The following is a 20,570-nucleotide window of genomic DNA, read 5'->3' as shown; positions in this document are numbered from 1 at the left end:
TATTTATCTGTAAAAAAACACACATATCTAAATACACTTTTTTTTCAGCCCTGACCTGGCTGGTTCTTATTTTAAAAATGCATTAGAAGAATCTGCTTGTACAGCCTCTCTGTACCTCAGTTCTCTCACCTGTAAAGTGGTATGCTAACAGTGCATATCTGATAGGGTCATTTTGAAGCTTAAACCAGAAAATGAATGTAAAGTTCTTAGAAGAACCATGAGCTCTTATTATTATGCGTGGAATTTATAAATAAATGTAATTTTGAGTAAGTCAATTACTTTAAGCACATTTCTTCTTCTGGGAAATAGAGATAATTTTATTTCTTCACAGAATGGTAGTAAGAATCAAATGAGATAACAATGCATGAAAGTTATTTCCAAAGGTTCTTTAGAGCTCCTTTGTGAGCTGAAAAGAACTATTTAGAAACTGGGATTTGTATTATTGTTACCTAAAGAATTATACAATGTTTTAAAGACAGAACCAACATTTTTCAAAGAAGAGTCTTCAATGACTGACGCAAGCATGGCCTTGCGCTTCTTGCTTAACCTGCCAATGCTGGACATAAAAGACAACAGATTTCAAAGGTCTATGCAGAACTGGAATTCTCTCATCTAAATAAGACACCAGTGTCCATACCATCTGGAACTTACAGGGAACTTAGGATGTACATTGATGCTGGTTGATCCTAATTATATTGCAAAATCTACGGAATTCAAGAGCCATAAAGAATTTTTGAAATCATTTATTCCAACTCCCTCGTTTTATTGATGAGGCAACTGATGCCTATGGGTCCCAAGCAACCAGCCCCAAATCACATATCAACCTAATAATAAACAACTCAAGTCTCCTAATTTGTAGATTATAGGTTTATGTAAATTTTGTTTATATCATGTTCCCTGCCTTTTTAGGGTGGCCTTTAGAGACATGTTTGGGTTCAAATTCCAGTTTCGCCATTTGTTAATTCTGTGACTTTAAGTGACTTACTGAACTGATGGAAGTTTGTCTCTTTCTTTGCAAAATAAACATCATGGTATCCTCTTAAAAGTTTACTGTATGATAAAAAGAGGTAATGTCTCTAAATCAGGTAGCAAAACATGTGCCTGACACCTGCTTCACCACTCACCAACTTCTTACGGTAAATACTGTAACGTTTTAAAAAACTAAATCGTGCATAAAGATCAAAACCATATTTTAAAATATCTCTTAAAAAAAAAAAAAAAAAACTAAGGTAACTGACCTGTGTGAATTTCTTTTGGTACCCAAGTGGTTAAAAAAAAAATCCTTCCTTCTGGTTTAAAGCCTGGCTGTCCCAGTGCTCTCTTTCCACATAATATGCCCTTCTCCGCGAGGCAGTCACGTATGGCAGGGTGTATAGTAAAGCAATGTACAGCACAGTGCTCTACTATATCACATGTTTGCTTTCGCACCTTTGCACCTCTCCCACCAGGTACTCTGAGGCTGCCAATTCTAGCTGCTGCTTTTACTCCTCTTCCTCTCTTTGCCCAACCGCTACTGTAAGGATGTGTCTCGCCTGAGAACAGCTCCCTTTATCAACACAAGACAGAAACTGCTCCAGAGTGACCTGGACTCTGTCTTCCTCAGGGGGCCAGAGTCTTCTTGTCCGAGTACCTCACAGCCCATCTCCCCTGGCCAGCGTCCACCTCCTTGTCCTCCACAACCCCCTCAGCGGCTCACCTGGCCACCAACTAACTTCTTGCCCTCCGATCCTCGCGTTTATAAAAGGTGCGAGACGACCAAGTTCTACAAGGTGGGGCGGGCAGCCACCCGCACTGATCCCCGGGCCCTCCCCGCAGCAGACACGGAGACCAGGTCCAAGCTTCTTTCCTCCGGGAACAAAACTTGGCTGTTTATCTTTCCCAGGGCGTCTTCGTCGCTCCCCAGGACGTGGAACCCCGACACACTGGCAGGGACAGCCCGGAGCACTCGCAGGAGACCAGGCCCACGGTGGTGCCATGGTTGGGCACACTCCGCGGGCCCTGACCAATCTCCACCCCTAGGTCCAGGTCCCCCTGGGAGAGCTAGGAGCACATTTCCAGCCTGGAGCAGGAGCCTGGCACCGGGAAGTCAGAGCAGCGCACTCCGGCGCCCCAGCCACTGCGGAGCCCCTGGCCAACCGCAGTTATGTTCCATCTGTCGCGTCTACAGGGGAATACGGCGACAGGCACCCTATCCCCTCACGTCAGGGCTAGCAGTATGAGGTGGGGAAAGAGGAAACCTCGAGAGTTGAAAGCGAGGGAACTGAAAGCCCCCTTGAGGGGTGTCCCCCATGCCCCTTGTGGGACAAAGCCGCCCAATTCGCAGGCTACCCTACAGAGCTCCAGCGGTCCGGTTCTCCCCATCAGCACCCCCTGCGCACACTGACCCGCGCGTCCCTCCGCAGCCTGACCGCCCGATCCGCCAGCCACCGGCGCGGGCAGCGAGGGGGTGTGTGCGCGCCAGATTTCCCGCGTGCCCCCCCGCCCGCGGTTCCCTCGCCCTGCAGCGGCTGCTCCGGGCGCTGTCCGCGCAGGGCAGGCCGCCCCCGCGTCCCGCCGCGGCGGCCCAGGGCCCGTGCGCGCTCACCAGATGGCCATCCTGCTTTTGGGGTAGTCCAGCCGCTCCAGACAGCCGAGGAAGTGCGGCAGCGTGTGCGCCGCGTTGCGGGCGAGGACCGCCACGAGCACCGTGGGGCTCTGCAGGGGCGACTCCGGGAAAACCACCGGCTCCTCTCTGTCGTCCTCCGAGTCCGGCTCGGCGGCGAAGCGCGCTCGGCAGCCTTCGCGGAGCAGGGCTGAGGAGAGGAGTAGTAGCCACCAGGCGAGGGTGGCGGCAGGGCGCGCAGCCATGTTCCTGGCCGAGGCGGGCGGCGGGGATGTCCTGCCGCGAGCGCCCGGCTAGGCTGCCTGAGGGCGGCGGCGGCTGCCAGGGAGCAAGGAGCCTGCGAGGGGCGGCCGGGGGATGCGGCTTGCCGGGGCAGGCCGGCTCACACACTGGCCTCGGCGGCTGCGGTTCCCAGGACCCTCCCGTCGCCGCTGCACCGCCCAGGCCCTAATGCGGGTGCGCAGCGTACCTGCAGCCGCTGGCGCTCCCCTGCGCCTCGGGCTCGCAGACAGTAGTGGCCGTGGGGGCTGTGTGCCCTGAGTCCTGCGGAAAGTTCCTCTAGTCCAGGCTCCGCTCGTACAGCTGCGGTCTGTGGCCTTCCCCAGTGCCGCGAGGTGTGGCCCTGTCTGCCAATGAGCGTGTGAGTGTGTGTGTGTGTGTGTGTGTGTGTGTGTGTGTGTACATAACGGTACAACCCCAAGAAAATTTATTCTGCTTTTGCAAACCGCAGACTGAAGCCCTTCACAGTGATGCAATGTATCCAGTTTTCATAATGCACCTATTGACTGAGTAGAGTTCTAAAATGAAAAGTCTCCCCAACTATTCACGATTATGATAAACACTTGTTTAACCACCACGAAGGCAGCATGTCTGTATTTTCTTATATACTCAACTTCTGAAATTCATTCTTGACTGAGTAGACACCCAGTAACACAAAGTTTGAAGACTTGGAGAATTTTGGAGCCAGATCAGACCCCCCAAAATAAAAGAAAGCCCTTGGGAGACACTGTCCTGAAGCCTCACTCTACTGTGAATCCAGTAAGCCTCCTCACAGGAGGGCTGTGAAAGAATAGATTCACTTAGCTGGTTTTCTTTTTCCGTAATTAGCCAATATGACAGAGTAACAAAGAGGGAAAATTCGCGCATGTTGGAGAGCAGAGAAGAGATAAGGAAGAAAAGAAGGGGTGAAGGAAGAACACAATTAGAACATAAAATGAAACTGCGGGCATACACTGCTAAAGGAGATTTACTTTTTTTTTTTGAGACAGGGCCTCACTCTGTTGCCGGAGCTGGAGTGCAGTGGCACGATCATAGCTCACTGCAGCCTCGACCTCCTGGGCTCAAGCAATTCTCCCACCTCAGCTTCCCGAGTAGCTGGGACCACAGGTGTCCATCACCACTCCCAGCCAATTTTTGTATTTTTTTTTGTAGAGGTGGGTTTTCACCATTTTGCCCAGGCTGGTCTGGAACTCCTGGGCTCAAGTGATCTTCCCACCTCGGCCTCCCGAAGTGTTGCGATTACAGGCATCAGCCACCATGCTTGGCCGGATATTTACTTTTGAAGATATATTGTGTAGCCTTTGATAGATAAGTATGCAGGGTGTTTTGATGCCAGCGCACATTCATGATCTCCAATCCCAACTCACCCTCAAGTCTGTCTCATAGTCTTTTTATTAGTTGTTATCAATCCTTCTCAGCAACTATTAGAAGTCTTCCCCACTGTCTTTTGAAGTATATCACCTCCTTCATCCAACTCCCTCAACACCACTGTCTCCAACTAGCATCCCTACCAAGACCTTTCTTACTTGCAGGTGCCTCCTCATGGCAGGGTCTTTGATCACAGACTAGAAAGGCAGAGGTTTCCCTTTCTAGCCCATGACATTTCTCTATCATTCCACTCTCTACTGAATCTTCAACTGATCTCTATCAACTCTTTTCTCTCAAGCTAAATACTTGGTCAGTCTTCTCTTATCCGTTAAAAAAAAAAAAAGAAAGAAAAAGCTTTAAAAAAAAAATCCTGTGTCTTATTCTAGCAATCCCTTTGCTTGACCAAGCTCCTTGGAAGAGAGATCTATACTTGTATTCTCCACTTCTTCATCTCCCATCTTTCCCACCACAGTGCAGTAAGGCGTCAGCCCTCCCCACTGTTCTGCAAAACCAACAGATGGCCTCAGCATTGGCGGATTCAGTAAACCCTTCCGTTCTCACCTTCCTGGACCTCTATTACATAATCTCCCATCCTAGATCTCCTCTGATACTGCTTGTCTCTGAGCCAAGCCCCTTCACTGTGTGCCTCCCTACAGTGTGCTAGTCTTCCCACTCCATATGGTCTCCTGTGGTTATATCCTCAAAATCTATGTCTTCTGCTCTAATCTCTTCTCTAATCTTCATTTTTTTTTTATCTAATGCCTACAGACATTTCCTTCCCCTCCATCCATTTTCAGGAATTGTTCCCACTTTCAAGGGGCTCACAGTCTTGTAAGGGAGACTGAGAGTTAAACATCTGTTAGAAGTACCATAACATATGTACCAGCTACAGTGAAGGGATAGAGGAAGGTGTGGTCATTTCCACAGGAGAGGTAGTGATGGGACTGTTAGAAAGGTTTCATGGAGACAGTCTCCATGTTGTTCTGTCTTCCTTGTTTCCCTTTCTTGAACTATGTCCCACTCATCTTTCAATACTAAAATCTGCACTCCTTAGCCAAACTTGGTTTGATAGTAATCATTTGTTCACTTCACTGCAAACAGAGGGAGTTTAAAGCTAGGCAACCACATTTCTGTCTTATTTTCCTTCTGTTACTGATATGGCTGCCTGTGTCCCCACCCAAATCTCATATCGAATTATAGCTCCCATAATCCCCACGTGTCGTGGGAGGTGATTGAATCATGGGGGCAGGTTTTTCCCATGCTAGTCTCCTGATAGTGAATAAGCCTCACAAGATCTGATGGTTTTATAAAGGGCAGTTCCCCTGCACATGCTCCCTTGCCTGCCACCATGTAAGATGTGTCTTTGCTCCTCCTTTGCCTTCTGCCATGATTGTGAGGCCTCCCCAGCTATGTGGAACTGTGAGTCCACTAAACTTCTTTTTCTTTATAAATTACTCAATCTCAGGTATGTCTTTATTCACAGTGTGAGGACAGACTAATACAGTTACCTAAAGTCAACAGCTTATCTGAGTCTATTTTTTCAAAGAATGATGAAGCATCTAAACCTGTATGGTCTCTAATGACATTATAATGAAATCGGCTCCATGGAGTTCTCTTAAAATAACTAGAACCTGCTCTGTAGATGAAATCAAGGGTTTGCCAGTCACATAACTTACAAAACACCTATTTAAAACTTTTAATTTAGAGTGCTCATTTAGTGACTGGGAATATTAAGGTCACAACAGGATATGCAACAGTAGAAGATCATTGTAAATATGGTTGGGGGGCAGTAGAGGTGAAGCCTGGGAAAAGTTAAGTCCCCATCTTACTAACAGATTTGTTTCATAAGTTCTTCAGAAATCAGTAATGTGAATTTGGATGTTTTCCCCCCTCATAGGATTGATGTTATAAGACAGTTCATTTGAAAAAAACTAATTTAAAAATAAAAGTAAATTATATTTTAAAATATTCATTGCTTATAATGCTCTTTCCATGGAAAATCGGCTGAATGGAAAGTCAGGGTTGTACACACACATCTCTTTGTCTCCACTGCCAGTAGACTGTTCCAATAGAGTCTACATAAAGTTAGAAGTAAGCACTTTCTCTCATATCCCCTCCCCATACTGTTCCAGCACAGGGGACTTCCTTCTGGGACAACAAACCTCTTGGACTGTCACCCTTAGTGAAATGTGGTGGGGGCAGGGCCTATGAGGTGGCCAGAGGACTTCTTGCAGGAAAGCTTCTCAAGATGTCTGTGGCTCCAGCAGCCCAGAAGAGGAGGAAACAAATGTCTCTGGGGCAGCTGTGATAGGCTTGAAAGAGCAACTGACACTTGGAGCTGAATTTTCATTTCACTTGTGTCACTTATTCTCTTCGTGACCTTGGAAACTTGATCTCTTTGAACATCAATTCCTTCCTATGTAGAAAAGTTTTAAATGCTTGCCTCACTTTTTCATTCAACAAACATTTATGAAATTGTTAAATGCCAATCATTCGAGTGTTGAATATTTGAATGCTTCTCCCCTGGAAAAACAGGGAGAAAGTGGCCAGCCCCTCATAAGTCCTGCTGGGCCATAGTTGGCAGAAAGAGTCTCTTGGCTGAATTATCCAGGCTTCTTTCTTCTGTACTGAAATATCTTTCTTTTACTACCTGGTTTGTTTTACTCGCTTTTCTGATCCAGCCTAAAATCCTACAATGTAAAATTTACTTGAATTGACAATTCTGCCAATTTCAACATGAAAATCCTTGAGAGAGGAGCATTAGATGATATATTTTTAATTCAATCAGATTTTTAAATCTTATCACCTAAACTGAAATGGTGATAAAGGGAACTGAATGGGATCCTAATTTGAAGCATGGGTCTCTTCGGTGACAAAGCAAGTTTTATGGATTCTGATATGTAGGCCCGAGGACTCTGGGTCCTAGGAAGGGAATTAATACTAAGGGAGAAAAAGAGCAGTAACTGAGGTGGGAAAGGCTGAAATTAAACTATCTCAGTGTCAAAGTTTTGTCTATGCTCTGGCTGCATCCAAGAGCTATATAATAGTTACTACAGTAGAATGTTTTCCAATTCAAAACAAGTTTATACAAATTTAAATTACACTTCTATGTCTCATTTAAGAATAGATGCATCCCTTAAATTATATTAACTCATTCCCTCAAACACTTGCTCAATGCCTACTCTGTGCCAAGATATAGTTGCTGGAAATGCATGAATAAATAAGATGTGCCATATAAATGCACAAATACTGTAAGTCATTTTATGTCTTATGATGGAAAAAGGAGCATAAGTAAGGAAGTGGGGAAGTGGAGATAATTAGGAAATGTTTCATTAAAGAGATGTCTTTGAATTGAGCATTGAAAAATAAGTAGCATGCATGGACAGGAAGAATTAATATTTTTAAAATGGCCATACTACCCAAAGCAATTTATAGATTCAATGCTACTCCTAAACTACCATTGAGATTCTTCACAGAACTAGAAAAAAACTATTTTAAAATTCATATGGAACAGAAAAGAGCCTAAATAGTCAAGGCAATCTTAAGCAAAAAGAACAAAGCTGGAGGCATCACGCTACCCAACTTCAGACTATACTACAGGGCTGGAGTAATCAAAACAGCATGATCCTAGTACAAAAACAGACACATAGACCAATGGAACAGAACAGAGAACCCAGAAATGAGACTGCACACCTACAACTACCTGATCTTTGACAAACCTGACAATAACAAGCAACGGGGAAAGGACTCTCTATTCAATAAATGGTGCTGGTATAATCGGCTAGCCATACGCAGAAGCTTGAAACTGGACCCCTTCCTAAACCAGATACAAAAATTAACTCAAGATGGCTTATAAACGTAAACGTAAAACCAAAACTCTAAAAAACCCTAGAAGACAACCTTGGCAATATCATTCAGGACATGAGCACTGGCAAAGATTTCATGAAGAAGATGTGAAAAACAACCGCAACAAAAGCACAAATTGACAAATGGGATCTAATTAACTGAGCTCCTCCATAGCAAAAGAAACTATCAATAGAGTAATCAGACAACTTACAGAATGGGAGAAAAATTTTGCAAACTATGCATCTGACAAGGGTCTAATATCCAGTATCTAAAAGGAACTTATGCAAATTTAGAAGAGGGAAAAACCAAACAACTCCATTAAAAAGTGGGCAAAGGACATGAACAGATACTTTTCAAAAGAAGGTATAGATGTGGACAACAATCATATGAAGGAAAACTCAACATCATTGATTATTAGAGAAGTTCAAGTAAAAACCACAGCCAAGAAGAGGAGGAAATAAATGCCTCTGGGGCAGCTGTGATAGGCTGAGAATTATAGGATAACCACAATGAGATACCATCTCACACCATCGGAATGGCTATTAAAAAGTCAAGAAATAACATGTTGGCAAGGTTGTGAAGGAAAAAAAGAAAACACTTATACACTGTTGGTGGGAGTATAAATTAGTTTAACCATTGTGGAAGACAGTGTGGCAATTCCTCAAAGTCCTGAAGACCATTTGATCAGGCAATCCCATTACTGGTTATATACCCAAAGGAATATAAATCATTCTATCATAAAGACACATGCATGTGTATGTTCATTGCAGCACTACTCACAATAACGAAGACATGGAATCAACCTAAATGCCCATCAATGATAGACTGGGTAAAGAAAACGTGGTGCATACACATCATAGAATACTATGCAGCCATGAAAAAGAATGAGATAATGTCTTTCACAGGGACATGGATGGAGCTGGATGCCATTATCCTTAGCAAACTAATGCAGGAATAGAAAACCAAATACCACATGTTCTCACTTATAAGTGGGAGCTAAATGATGAGAACACATGGACACATAGAGGGGAACAACACACACTGGGGCCTATTGGAGCATGGAAGGTGGGAGGACGGAGAGGATCAGGAAAAATAAGTAATGGGTACTAGGTTAAATACCTGGGTGATGAAATACTCTATATCAAAAACCCCCATGAAACAAGTTTACCTATGTAACAAATCTGCACATGTACTGTTGAACTTAAAATAAAAGCTGAAAAAAATATAATTTGATTCAAAATATAAGAAAAGAAAAATGAGTAGCATGGACTATGAAAAGGAAGACAGAAGGGGAAACAGATGGGAATTCCAGGTAGATGGAACTGCAGGAGCAAGGAATGAAACAGTATGACACACTTGAGAGATACAATGAACAGAGCATGGCTGGGAGATAGGATGGGAAGTAGTAACAGAGAAAGCTAGAAAATTATATGATTTTATACAATTTTATATATAATCATTTCTTTAAAATGGGCAAAGGACTTTGAATAAACATTTCTCCAAAGAAGATATACAAATGGCCATAAGCACATGAAAAGTTTCTCAACATCACTAATCATTAGGAAATGCAATTCAAAACTATAAGATTTATCACTTCACACTCATTAGGATGGCTACTAGAAAAACACAGAAAATAACAAACATTGGCAAGGGTGTAGAAAAATTGGAACATTTTGCACTGTTGGTGGGAATGTAAAATGGTACAGCTGCTGTGGAAAACAGTATGACAGTTCTTCAAGAAATTAAAAATATAATTACCATATAATCTAACACTTCTACTTCTGGCTATATACCCAAACAAATTGAAAGCAAGGTCTCAAGGAGATATTTGTGCATCCATGTTCACAGTGGCATTTTTCACAATAGCTAAAATATGGAAGCAAACCAGGTGCCTATTGATTAGTGAATGGAAAAGTAAAATGTGGTATATACATACAGTGGAATGATATTCAGCCTCAAGAAGGGAGGAAATTCTGACATATGCTACAACATGTTAACTTTGAGGGCATTATGCTAAGTGAAATAGGCCAATTTTTAAAGGCAAATATTATATGATTCAACTTATGTAAGGTACTTAGTCAAAATTACAGAGACAAAATAGAATGGTGGTTGCCGAGGGGATGGGGATAGGGGAAATGGGGAGTTATTGTTTAATGGGTATAGGTTTCAGTTTTAAAGACAGAGTCATGGAGATGGATATGAGTAATAGTTGCACAACATTATGAATGTATTTAATACCACTTAAAATAGTAAATTTTATGTTATATGTATTTTACCACAATAAGAAAATAAGAAAAAAATCAATCCATGTGATTTATTAACAAACTTGAAAAACCATATGATCTCAAGAAATGCAGAGAAAGCATTTATGAATCCAACATGCATTCCTCATAAAAATTCTCAGTACATAGGAATAGAAGGGAACTTCCTCAACGTAATAAACGGCGTCTATAAAAAGCCTACAGCTAACATCATCCTTAATGGTGAAAGACTGAGTGTTTCTCCTGTGATCAGGAACAAGATAAGAATGTCAGATCTCATTACATCTGTTTAATGTTGTACTGGATGTTTTAGATTGGGAGGAGAAGAAAGAAGGAAAGAAGGAAGGAAGGGAAAGAAGGAAGAAAGGGCAGAGGGAGAAGGAGAGAGGAATAGAAGAAAGCAAGGAGGGACATTTAAAGCAAGGTAAATAAGCCATAAGAGATATTTTAACGTGAATGTGGAGTATTGGATTAGCCCTTCTAGGCCAAAGCTCTAAAATTCAATGATTTATTAAAGTCTATTTTACTACAGAACTTTAAAAAATGTTGAAAATTGGGGAAAAAAAGAAAAAAATCACTCATCATCCACTACTCCACCACAACCATTAACATTTTGGGGTAATTTTAATATGGCATTTTTAATTTGCACATTTTCAATGTGGGTTTGTACTCAGTCCTCTTCAGTGAGACTCAATATCCATGTTGATAGCAGATGTTGACTAAATATCTAGAGATAGACATGGGATATTTTTTGGACCATGGATTGCTTTTGATGTCTTTTCATATTTACAAAGCCAGGCATTATTTAAGGTTGCATATATGCATCTGTTTATTTATAGAAATTGCCTAACTTACTATCCCTTTGTACTATAGATATTAGAAAATTTTTAATAAAAATATTTAATAAACATGAAATATAAACTAACAGATATAATCCATAAACTAATATATTAATTTAAATACTACTAATAAAATGAATATCCATATACCCAGCACCCACCTTGAGAAACAGAACATGACCATTAACTCTGAAGCCTTGAGTCCCTTCTTGTCACAATGCTTTGTTCCATTCCCCAGAGATAAGTACTAGACTGAATTTTGTGTTAATCAGTCTCTTCATTTTGTTTAGAACTTTACCTCCTATGATGGTTAATTTTATGGGTCAACTTCACTAGGCCAGGGTGCCCAGTTGCTTGGTCAAACCAGTCTAGATATTGCTGTGAGATATTTTTCAAATGTGATTAATATTTAAATCAGTAGACTCTGAGTAAAGCAGATTACGCTTCATAATGTGGGTTGCCATCCAATCTGTTGAAGACCTTAAAAGAATGGGATTCTCCATGAAAAAAGGAATTCTGATTCCGGATTGCCCTTGGACTCAAGACTGAAACATAAGCTCTTTCCTGGGTCTCCAACTTGCCAGCCTGCCTTCCACAGATTTCAGGTTTTCAAGCCCCCACAATCACATGAGCCAATTCCTTAAAATCAATCTCTTTTTCTCTTTTTGGTTCTGTTCTCTGGAGAACTCTGGCACATCTCCTAAATGTGTGTTAGTTTTGTCTGCATTTGAATTTTTCTTCAAATACCATACAATTCACCTATTTAAAGTATACAATGCAAAGGTTTTTAGTATATTCGTAGTTATGCAACACGATCACAATCAATTTTAGTACGTTTATATCACCACAAAAAGAAACGTTCACTCATTAGTGATCAATCCTCATGTCTCCCAGCTCGCGCCACTCTCTCACTAATCTATTTTCTGACTCTATAGATTTGCCCATTTTAGACATTACACATAAACGGAATTCTACAATATGTGATCCCTTGTGATTGGCTTCTTTCACTTACTATGTTTTCAAGGTCCATTGATGTTGTAGCATGAGTACTTTATTCCTTTTTAATGCTGAATAATATTCCACTGTATGGACATACTACTTTATATATTCATCAGCTGAGGGACATTTGGGTTGTTTCCACTTCTGGGCTATTATGAATGCAGCTGCTATATTTGAATTTTATACAAATCAAATATCTTATATACGCTTCTATAACTTTTTTGACTATACATTAGGTTTTTAGTTTTTATGAGATTCATTCAAGTTGTTGATTGAAACTCTATGTATGTTTTAAATAATTACTTTTTAAAAACTGTACTCAACCCACTCAATTTATTTCACAACCACTAACAGGTCCTGGCACTTCATTTAAAAATATTGCTCTAGAATATATACCTGGGATTAGAATTGTTCGATCATAGGATTTGTGCATCTTCCCTTTGGTCTACTTTTCTGCCAACTCTTGGCTTTTGTTGCTAATCTGATAGGTGTATTATGGTATCTTCTTACCTCAATTTGCATTTTCTCACTCAATCAATGTTGCTGAACATCAAGTTATGTTTGCTGGCCTTTTATCTCTTTTTTTCTGTTTACTCTCATTTTTTTTTAACCTAAGGAGTGTTTTGTCTTGTTTCCTAATTGATTTTTAGGAGTTCTGTATATATTCTGGGTATCTTTTCTTTCAATTATGTGTTACAGATGTCATTTTCCTTCCACTCTCTTAGTGTTGGAAATTCTTAACTGAGATACAGTTAAATTTACCAAATTTTTTCCATATTGTCAGGCCTCTGAGACCAAGCTAAGCCATCATATTCCCTGTGACCTGCACATATACATCCAGATGGCCTGAAATAACTAAAGAATCACAAAACAAGTGAAAATGGCCTGTTCCTGCCTTAACTGATGACATTACCTTGTGAAATTCCTTCTCCTGGCTCATCCTGACTCAAAAGCTCCCCCACTGAGCTCCTTGTGACCCCCCCACCCCTGCCCACCAGAGAACAACCCCATTTGACTGTAATTTTCCTTTACCTACCCAAATCCTATAAAACGGCTCCACCCCTATTTCCCTTCGCTGACTCTCTTTTTGGACTCAGCCCACCTGCACCTAGGTGGAATAAACAGCCTTGTTGCTCACACAAAGCCTGTTTGGTGGTCTCTTCACAGGGACACGAGTGAAACATATGGTTTGTGCTTTTTGTGTCTTGTTTAAGAAATCACTCTCTATCTTGGGGTCATAAAATATTCTTTTATATTTTCTCCTAGAGATTTAAAAGTGTTTGCCTATACCGTGTTGCCAATTATCCCTTCTCTCCTTCCCTTCTTGCATCTGCCCACATGTGTATGGGTCTGTTGCCTGGCTCCCTATTTTGTTTCATTGGTTTTACCTATCCATGTGCCAATATCACATACTTGTAATTAGAGATCTTTGTAAGAATTTAAATTTTGTTTAAAACCTTATCTTTATAAGATGTTTGTATTTCAGAACTTTAACGTCATAAGTTTCCTTCCTTTTGTTCACAAAAAGGGTCTTGGTTATTTTTGGCCCTTTATGCCCACATTTCAGAATCAGTTTATTAGGTATTAAGAAAATCCTTTTTGGGATTTTAATTGGAATTGCTAGAATCTGTAAATAACTTTGGAGGAAACTGCCATCTTTACAATATTGAATCATTCTCTTGAATCTTTCTCTGTTCTTGAAACACAGAGAATAGGAAATTGTGTGTTTTGTGTACAAAAAAAGAAACCAGATATATACGAACCTCCTTACAACCAATGAATGAAAAGCTTATCCAGAATGCTAAGCTACATTTTTCAGCTTGGAATCACTGTCTCATGCAATACTGTGTAAAAGCTTTTCTTCTTCTTCTTCTTCTTCTTTTTTTTTTTTATTTTCTTTCCACACTAGAGATGCACATTACAATTTAGTGTTCGCATTTCCTCCTGAGACGCTTACTGAATTAATATGTCTCTGGCTAGACATTACAGATTTTTGTAGGAATAAAATGATCTGGCTCAGGATATCACTGGGAAATGAGTTCAGCAAGTGCCAGATTACAATGAATTTGATTAAATCCAATATACTCGGGGGATTTCATTCGTTGTTTCTTAACTATCTTTTTTTTCTCACTACTTTGGTTCTCTAATAGAGTGAACTATTGAAGCATTTACAAAAAGAGAAATCCTCCAGGCTACCAGACACTGAAACTCTCCTCTGTTCTCTAGTGGATTTCACTCTAGATTGCCACAATACCCATTTTGACTCTGTACTTTAAATACTGGGTTGTCTTAAGTGTTCCTAAATCCTTTGTGTTCATTCTTAGCCATTCACAATCACCAAGACCTATTTAAAAGTTTGCATTAACAGGGAAGCTAAGAGACACTCCCTTTTCATTCTTCAACTCTTTTGAAAAGCACATAATATTCATTCTTTAATGTATCATGCTTTTTCTAAGTAACAGTATTTAATCTATTTGGCAAAGGATGGCATTTATCTGTTGCTTTTTTGGTTTATGGTTCTTTCCATAGCCCCAATTATTTTTTTCTTGAACACAAGCTGAAATTCTTCCCCTGCAGATGTTTGAGGGTGGTTCATATAGTCCCTAATCCCATTGGATATCCTTACTGATTTATAAAATTTTCCCTCTACTCAGATTAGCATCAAAATACTCTTAATGCTTTTAAAAATGCCATCATATGAACTGATTTGGATCTTTAGGAGTCAGAGAGATTTATTCACTTCCAATCACTTGAACTCGTGTCAGTGTTTCGTGCTTCAACGACCCTATTAATTTCAGTGCCATTTTCTTCTTTTGGGCTTAGTAGCTGCCTTGTGGTGGCAAAGGTTCATTCAAATGTAATGTATTTGAGGGCAACATATGAATCTTCATGTGTGGCTTTACATTTCATTCAATAATAGATGCCCTTCTTTTCCCTGTGTATGATGTGTTATTTCTTTTGATGCATTCAAGCTTTTCTCTTTATTTTTTTGACTTTCAATAGTTTTATTACAATGTAGACTTCTTTATGTTTATTTTAGTTGCTGTGTATTTAGCATTTTGTACTGGTAAATGTGTTTTTCATCAAATTTGGGGAAATTCTGGCCACCACTCTTTCTTCAAAAATTTTTTGTCCTTTTTTTTTTTTCTACTTCTGTTGTTTACATGCATGTTGGATTGTCTGACATGTAGCAAATCTCTGTGGGTCTACTCATTTTTTAAAGATAATTTTTCTCTTTGTTGTTTACTTTTAATAATTTCTATTGCTCTATCTTCAAGTTCCCTACTTTTTCTTTTGTAATTTTTTTGGCTGTTAAATTCACCCAGTGAATTTTTTATTTCTAAAATTATAATTTTCAATTTTCAGAATTTCCATTTGGTTTTAAAAATCTTTTTTTCTTTTTCTTTGCTGAGATTTTCTATTTGTCTCCTGAGATTTTCATTCATTGAAAACATGTTTTACTTCATTGAGGATAGTTATAATAGTCACTTTACAATCCTTATCTGTCAGTTTCAATATCTGATGCATCTCAGGGTTGATCTCTAGAGTATGCGATCCATTTCCTTGAATTTCATATGTCGGATAGTTTTGGGTAGTATTCTGGACTTTGTGAGTGTTAAGTGGAGAGTCTGGATTCTATTATTCTTCTCTGATGAGTGTTATTTCCTTTGTATTAGTAGATAATTTTCCCGGCTAGATTTTAACTGAAAACTCTCTCCCTTTTGGAGACAGCTCTGGTCTCAGTTCAGATCTTTCGTTTTTAACTGAGCTGCTGTGATTCTGATTTGGGTGGTTCAGGGTCTCTCAGAGACGTGGGTTGACAGTTTGGGGATCCACTCAATGACTCCTTCCTTGGGATTTCTTAATCTCTTCAGAATTCAAAATTTTCTGTCTTCACTTTTCTGCTTCCCCAGATAAGAATAACTGATAAGTTTTATACATGCACACCTGGTACTGCTGAGCCTGACTTCTGGATTGCACTTTGCCCCAAGCTAAATGCAAAAGAGGGGAATTTTCTTGTGGAGTTCCTGATCTTCAAGCAAGCTTGCCCTTCCTACCAGTCCACTGTTCACATTCCAGTATATTCAGCTTTTTGCATTGTGTCCAAGTTGTTTTCTGCTGGGGGATGGTCCACTAGGGTCTTAGTCCATCATGGTTGAAAACAGAAGTTATGTCCTGCCTGGGACTTTGGATTTTGAGTCACCCTTGTCCTGGTCAATGCGATAGCCTCCTAACCAGTCCCTGTTTGTGTCCTTGCTCCCTCCAGTCTATCCTCAACATATCACAGTGATTCTATGAAAACGTAACAGGAGCCTCCAATAGCTTCCCATTTCACTCACAGTAAATTAAAAAATACTTAAAATGTGCTACTCTGCCTGTCTGAAACTCCTCATCCTTGGCTTCCAGATCACATGCTTATGCTACTTTGTATCCTACCTTTCTGAACACTCATTGAGCAACTCGTGTTTCCTCTAATTCTGAAACGTGGGTCCACCCTGAAAGTATGGTTCTACTTTAAAGTTCTATGTCAGGGCACTGAGTAAGGCTTTTCCCGTTCCCAGCAATCAGAAACCAGGACCCCACTGCTGAAGGCAAAGAGGACGTATGTATCCCCCAACTTTCTCAGAGAGTTATCGGCAGCACTGACTTAAAGAGGATTAAGAGCTTCTGGGCGCAGGCTACTCTTTAATATTTTTCACGCTAGAATTTGCTCAGATTTGAATAAACGCAGAGCGAAACTAGAGAGCGTTCGCGCAGGTTCTAGTTACCTTGGTCAGAAGGAGGGGCTGATGCAACTTTCCTCCCAGTTTCTGAGCTCTCTCGCACAGCAGCTGCGAGCCTCGGGGAAGCGGAACCCACAGGCTCGCGCGCCGCTGCTTCTGGCCGGGCGCGGGTCGTGGTGCACCACGGGAGCGCTGCACCGGCCGGCATGGAGGAGCGCGGCGATTCCGAGCCGACCCCCGGCTGCAGCGGCCTGGATCCGGGCGGTGTTCGCGGCTTTGGCGACAGCGGCGGAGCTCCCTCGTGGGCCCCCGAAGACGCCTGGATGGGCACTCACCCTAAGGTCAGGAGGCGCGAGAGGAGCAGGGCGACGTCCAGGCCCCTAACCCAGGCAGAACCCCCAGGCAGCTCTCTTTCTTTCTTCCTCAGTGGGAGAGCTGAGGACCCGCGCCACCCTCACCGAGGGGGACCGGTGTGCACAACTGCCAGCCTCAGGCAGCATCGGTTTTGTTTGTTTAAACAAGTCGCACTATCTCAACCCCCCAGCCAAAGCCATTCTGGAACTGAGAGTCAGGCAGTAACTCCGCCCCTCTCAAGCCAGAGATCCCTAATAAGCGCTCCACTAGTTTTGCTGTCTAGGTAAATCCCCTTTGGGGGATAAGTTTATTTAATCCTCACGGTAACCATGCAAGACAATTTGTGGGCGATGGATAAGATCTGGGGGTCCATAGTGATAAAGATTTAAGCACAGTCACGTTTACGCTTAGCCTTGGGCCCAGAGTGCATCTTTATTTTGCAAAGGTGCAGATTCCTAATATTTCGGATTTCTTCGAAAGTTTGAGTAGGTTCTTGCTCAAAGCAGAGCTACTCACATTTTGCGTGTATTTTTCTAGATTAGCAGCAAGCGAGATCAAGATAGTCCCCTGCTTGCTTCTGCTTGAGACATTCCTGCCTTCTACCAGTAAGGTTCCAAGCAGTGAATAGACAGTGAATGGAGATGTGGGTTTTGTAAGAATCTCAAAAACTGGTCTCTATGGTACTTTAACAGAATTGCACACTTCTGCTAGAGAGCAATAATTGATGATCATCTAAAAACAGCCAAGAAAAAATTTGAAGGTATAAGTTTGAAGAGTTAACCTTTTTCAGCTTCTCTTGCTTAATTTTATCTTCCTACTCTGTCCCCTTCATCCTCCCAAAAGGTGAGAAAAAGAAACAATAGCATAGAAATAATATTTAGTGACCTTTTAGGGAAACAATAGCATGGAGAGGCAGCATATTGGTTAGGCGCATGAACTCAAAATCAGACTCAGTTTAAATCCTGATTCTGTCACTTATCAACCTTGTGATTTGGGACAAGTTGCTTGATCTTATTATGCCTTAGTTTCCTCACCAGAAAAATGGGGATACTAATAGTCCATACTTACTTGTAGGGTTGTTACAGGATTAAATTAATGAATATTTGTAAGCCATTCAACATACAGAAAGCACTATATAAGTACTTAATAAGTGAAACACTAGTAACAACTTTTTAAAACCTTATCTAGATTTGGTGGTGTTATTCAGTTTATATACTTGTAGATTGTTTTCTTTTTCAAGTTAATGGCTGTATACACCTTGACCATCAAATCTCCCCTTTTGATTTCTCTTCTTGAAGGATCAAATTAATTTTTAAAAGAAAAAGAACAGAAGTAATAAAATAATAGGAGGTGTTTGTTTTTCCACTTTCACCTTTCTGTTAATTTAAAAATTATGTAGTTTCATCCAGTAAAATGGTACCAGATTTATTATCCCCAAACACACTTTTATTTTATTATTCTCCTGCTTAGAAATCCTCAGTGTTTCCATACTGATAAAATCACACGTTTAGCTTGACCACCAAGGCCTTGTAACCTGGCTCAAAATCATGTTTTGGGTGTTATTTTCAAAACATGTTTGAAGTCGACAACTAATTAACCCCTGTCCTCCTGAACCTGTACGGTTACAGTGAAGCTGATGGGAGAATGTGACTTTAGACCTGTCCCATGCAGGTCTGCTAATAATTCAACTCAGCATTAGCCGTGCATATCCACCTAGTCGCTAGCATAGCTGGGCAGCCTCAGAATTCTGCTGCAGGTATAGGCCCCTGAAAAATATTCCCCTTATGCTGACCAGTAGTCTGAAAGAAGCAGCTTTCTCTAGTTCCTTGTCAATTCCTTTTAAAAGATCTACTCTTAAAGTGAGAAAGAGTGGGTAGAAAGGCTGGGACTGATACTCTAGCAGATTCTCTCCATATGCAAATAAGAGGCTAGGGAAATACACAGTACCCACTAACATGTCCCAACACAAATTTTATTAAAAAGGTTTCTCTATTGCTGGCAGATAGTTGAATGTATGTGGCTTAATCCCACCTTTGTGTAATTACTTGCAGTATTACTCTACTTCTCCACTTACTTAAATCATAATGTTCCTCAGTGCTCAACTTGTATCCCATCCCACCTCTGCTATAAAGCTTTCACCAGTCCCTCTGAGTAGAGCTCTTCTGACCGGCTGTGTCTTGTTTTTTATTCCATTTACATGGTTTTTAATCACTTACAGTCATATATTGTTATTTGCCTAACAATTTTAAGTGTGCATGTATTTAACAATTGCAAGTTCTTTAGAGACAGAGATAAGATCTTATATTGCCTTTTAACTTCCACTATACCTAGAAGAATTTTATAGATTATATATGCTTGATGACTACTTGATGATTGGAAGAAAATATTAAATAATTTTTCCTTCTCAATTTGACAATTATATTTTAATTTTCAGTATTTAGAAATGATGGAATTAGATATAGGAGATGCCACCCAAGTTTATGTAGCATTCTTGGTTTACCTGGACCTCATGGAAAGTAAGTTGTTTGTTTATATTGTTTTGTTATTGGGACTGTGGTAGGGATTTGGGGGAGTTGGATTGGGATATAGCATTCTTAACATAATAAGCAATCTGTTATGCATTTGCTGTTAATTTTGCAATTTATTTATTTACATTGGGAATTGTTGAGTAACAGAAACTACTAGAAAAGCAAAGACAGGAGGTAGTGTTATGAGTGATATTTGTTCAGCTGAGTATTAGGTAGAAGTTTGGAGTTTTTATTTTTTGTATTTAATAAACATTATTGTCCATTCAATGATGCTCTTTCAGGCAAAAGCTGGCATGAAGTAAACTGTGTAGGATTACCAGAACTCCAGCTCATCTGCCTTGTTGGTACTGAGATAGAAGGGGAGGGGTTACAGACTGTGGTGCCTACTCCCATCACTGCTTCCCTCAGCCATAACAGGTGAGCAGGTGATTTTGGTCTAAGTTCCTTTCCCGAGTAAAGCAGTAGGAAACATTAAACATAGTAATATAATATTTTTAAAGAAATTTAGGATACAGGGTTCATAGCTTTACTCTTGGCTATTTGAGGAATAAGTTAAATATGAGTGTTGTATTCGGCCATTCTTGCATTGCTATAAAGAAATACCTGAGACTGAGTAATTTCTTAAAAAAAAAAAAGAGGTTTAAGTGGCTCATAGTTCTGAAGGCTTTATGGTAAGCATGGTGCTGGCATCTACTTGGCTTCTAGGGAGGCCTAAGGAAGCTTATAATCATGGAGGAAGTTCGTGAAGCAAGAGCAGGCACATCATATGG

At 40.7% G+C, this 20,570-nt stretch overlaps 2 protein-coding genes across 13 annotated transcripts in view; one reads left to right on the top strand and one right to left on the bottom strand.

The window, feature by feature from the left end:
- COLGALT2 (collagen beta(1-O)galactosyltransferase 2) overlaps positions 1 to 17,028 on the bottom strand; it is a 115,246-nt gene extending 98,218 nt beyond the window's left edge. For 2 of the 5 annotated variants that reach the window (XM_055233763.2, XM_055233767.2), the window contains exon 1: positions 2,585 to 3,235. In XM_055233763.2, coding sequence (XP_055089738.1) covers positions 2,585 to 2,847 — 263 coding nt within the window. In that variant the 5' untranslated portion in view covers positions 2,848 to 3,235. Of the gene's footprint in view, positions 1 to 2,584; positions 3,236 to 16,963 lie in introns of those variants that run through there. The other 3 variants (XM_055233768.2, XM_063613778.1, XM_055233766.2) reach the window with 3 other exon arrangements.
- The window catches only part of TSEN15 (tRNA splicing endonuclease subunit 15), an 82,327-nt gene continuing 78,720 nt past the window's right edge, over positions 16,964 to 20,570 (top strand). For 2 of the 8 annotated variants that reach the window (XM_055233773.2, XM_063613780.1), the window contains exons 1-3: positions 17,030 to 17,259; positions 19,707 to 19,788; positions 20,082 to 20,217. In XM_055233773.2, coding sequence (XP_055089748.1) covers positions 17,125 to 17,259; positions 19,707 to 19,788; positions 20,082 to 20,217 — 353 coding nt within the window. In that variant the 5' untranslated portion in view covers positions 17,030 to 17,124. Of the gene's footprint in view, positions 17,260 to 19,706; positions 19,789 to 20,081; positions 20,218 to 20,570 lie in introns of all 8 variants that reach the window. The other 6 variants (XM_055233769.2, XM_055233777.2, XM_055233771.2 and 3 more) reach the window with 6 other exon arrangements.

The sequence above is a fragment of the Symphalangus syndactylus genome, chromosome 19 (assembly GCF_028878055.3).
Source record: "Symphalangus syndactylus isolate Jambi chromosome 19, NHGRI_mSymSyn1-v2.1_pri, whole genome shotgun sequence".
In the NCBI taxonomy this organism is placed as follows: Eukaryota; Metazoa; Chordata; class Mammalia; order Primates; family Hylobatidae; genus Symphalangus; species Symphalangus syndactylus.
Note: the sequence above shows the minus strand (reverse complement) of the source record. Positions and strands in the feature narration are given on the sequence as shown.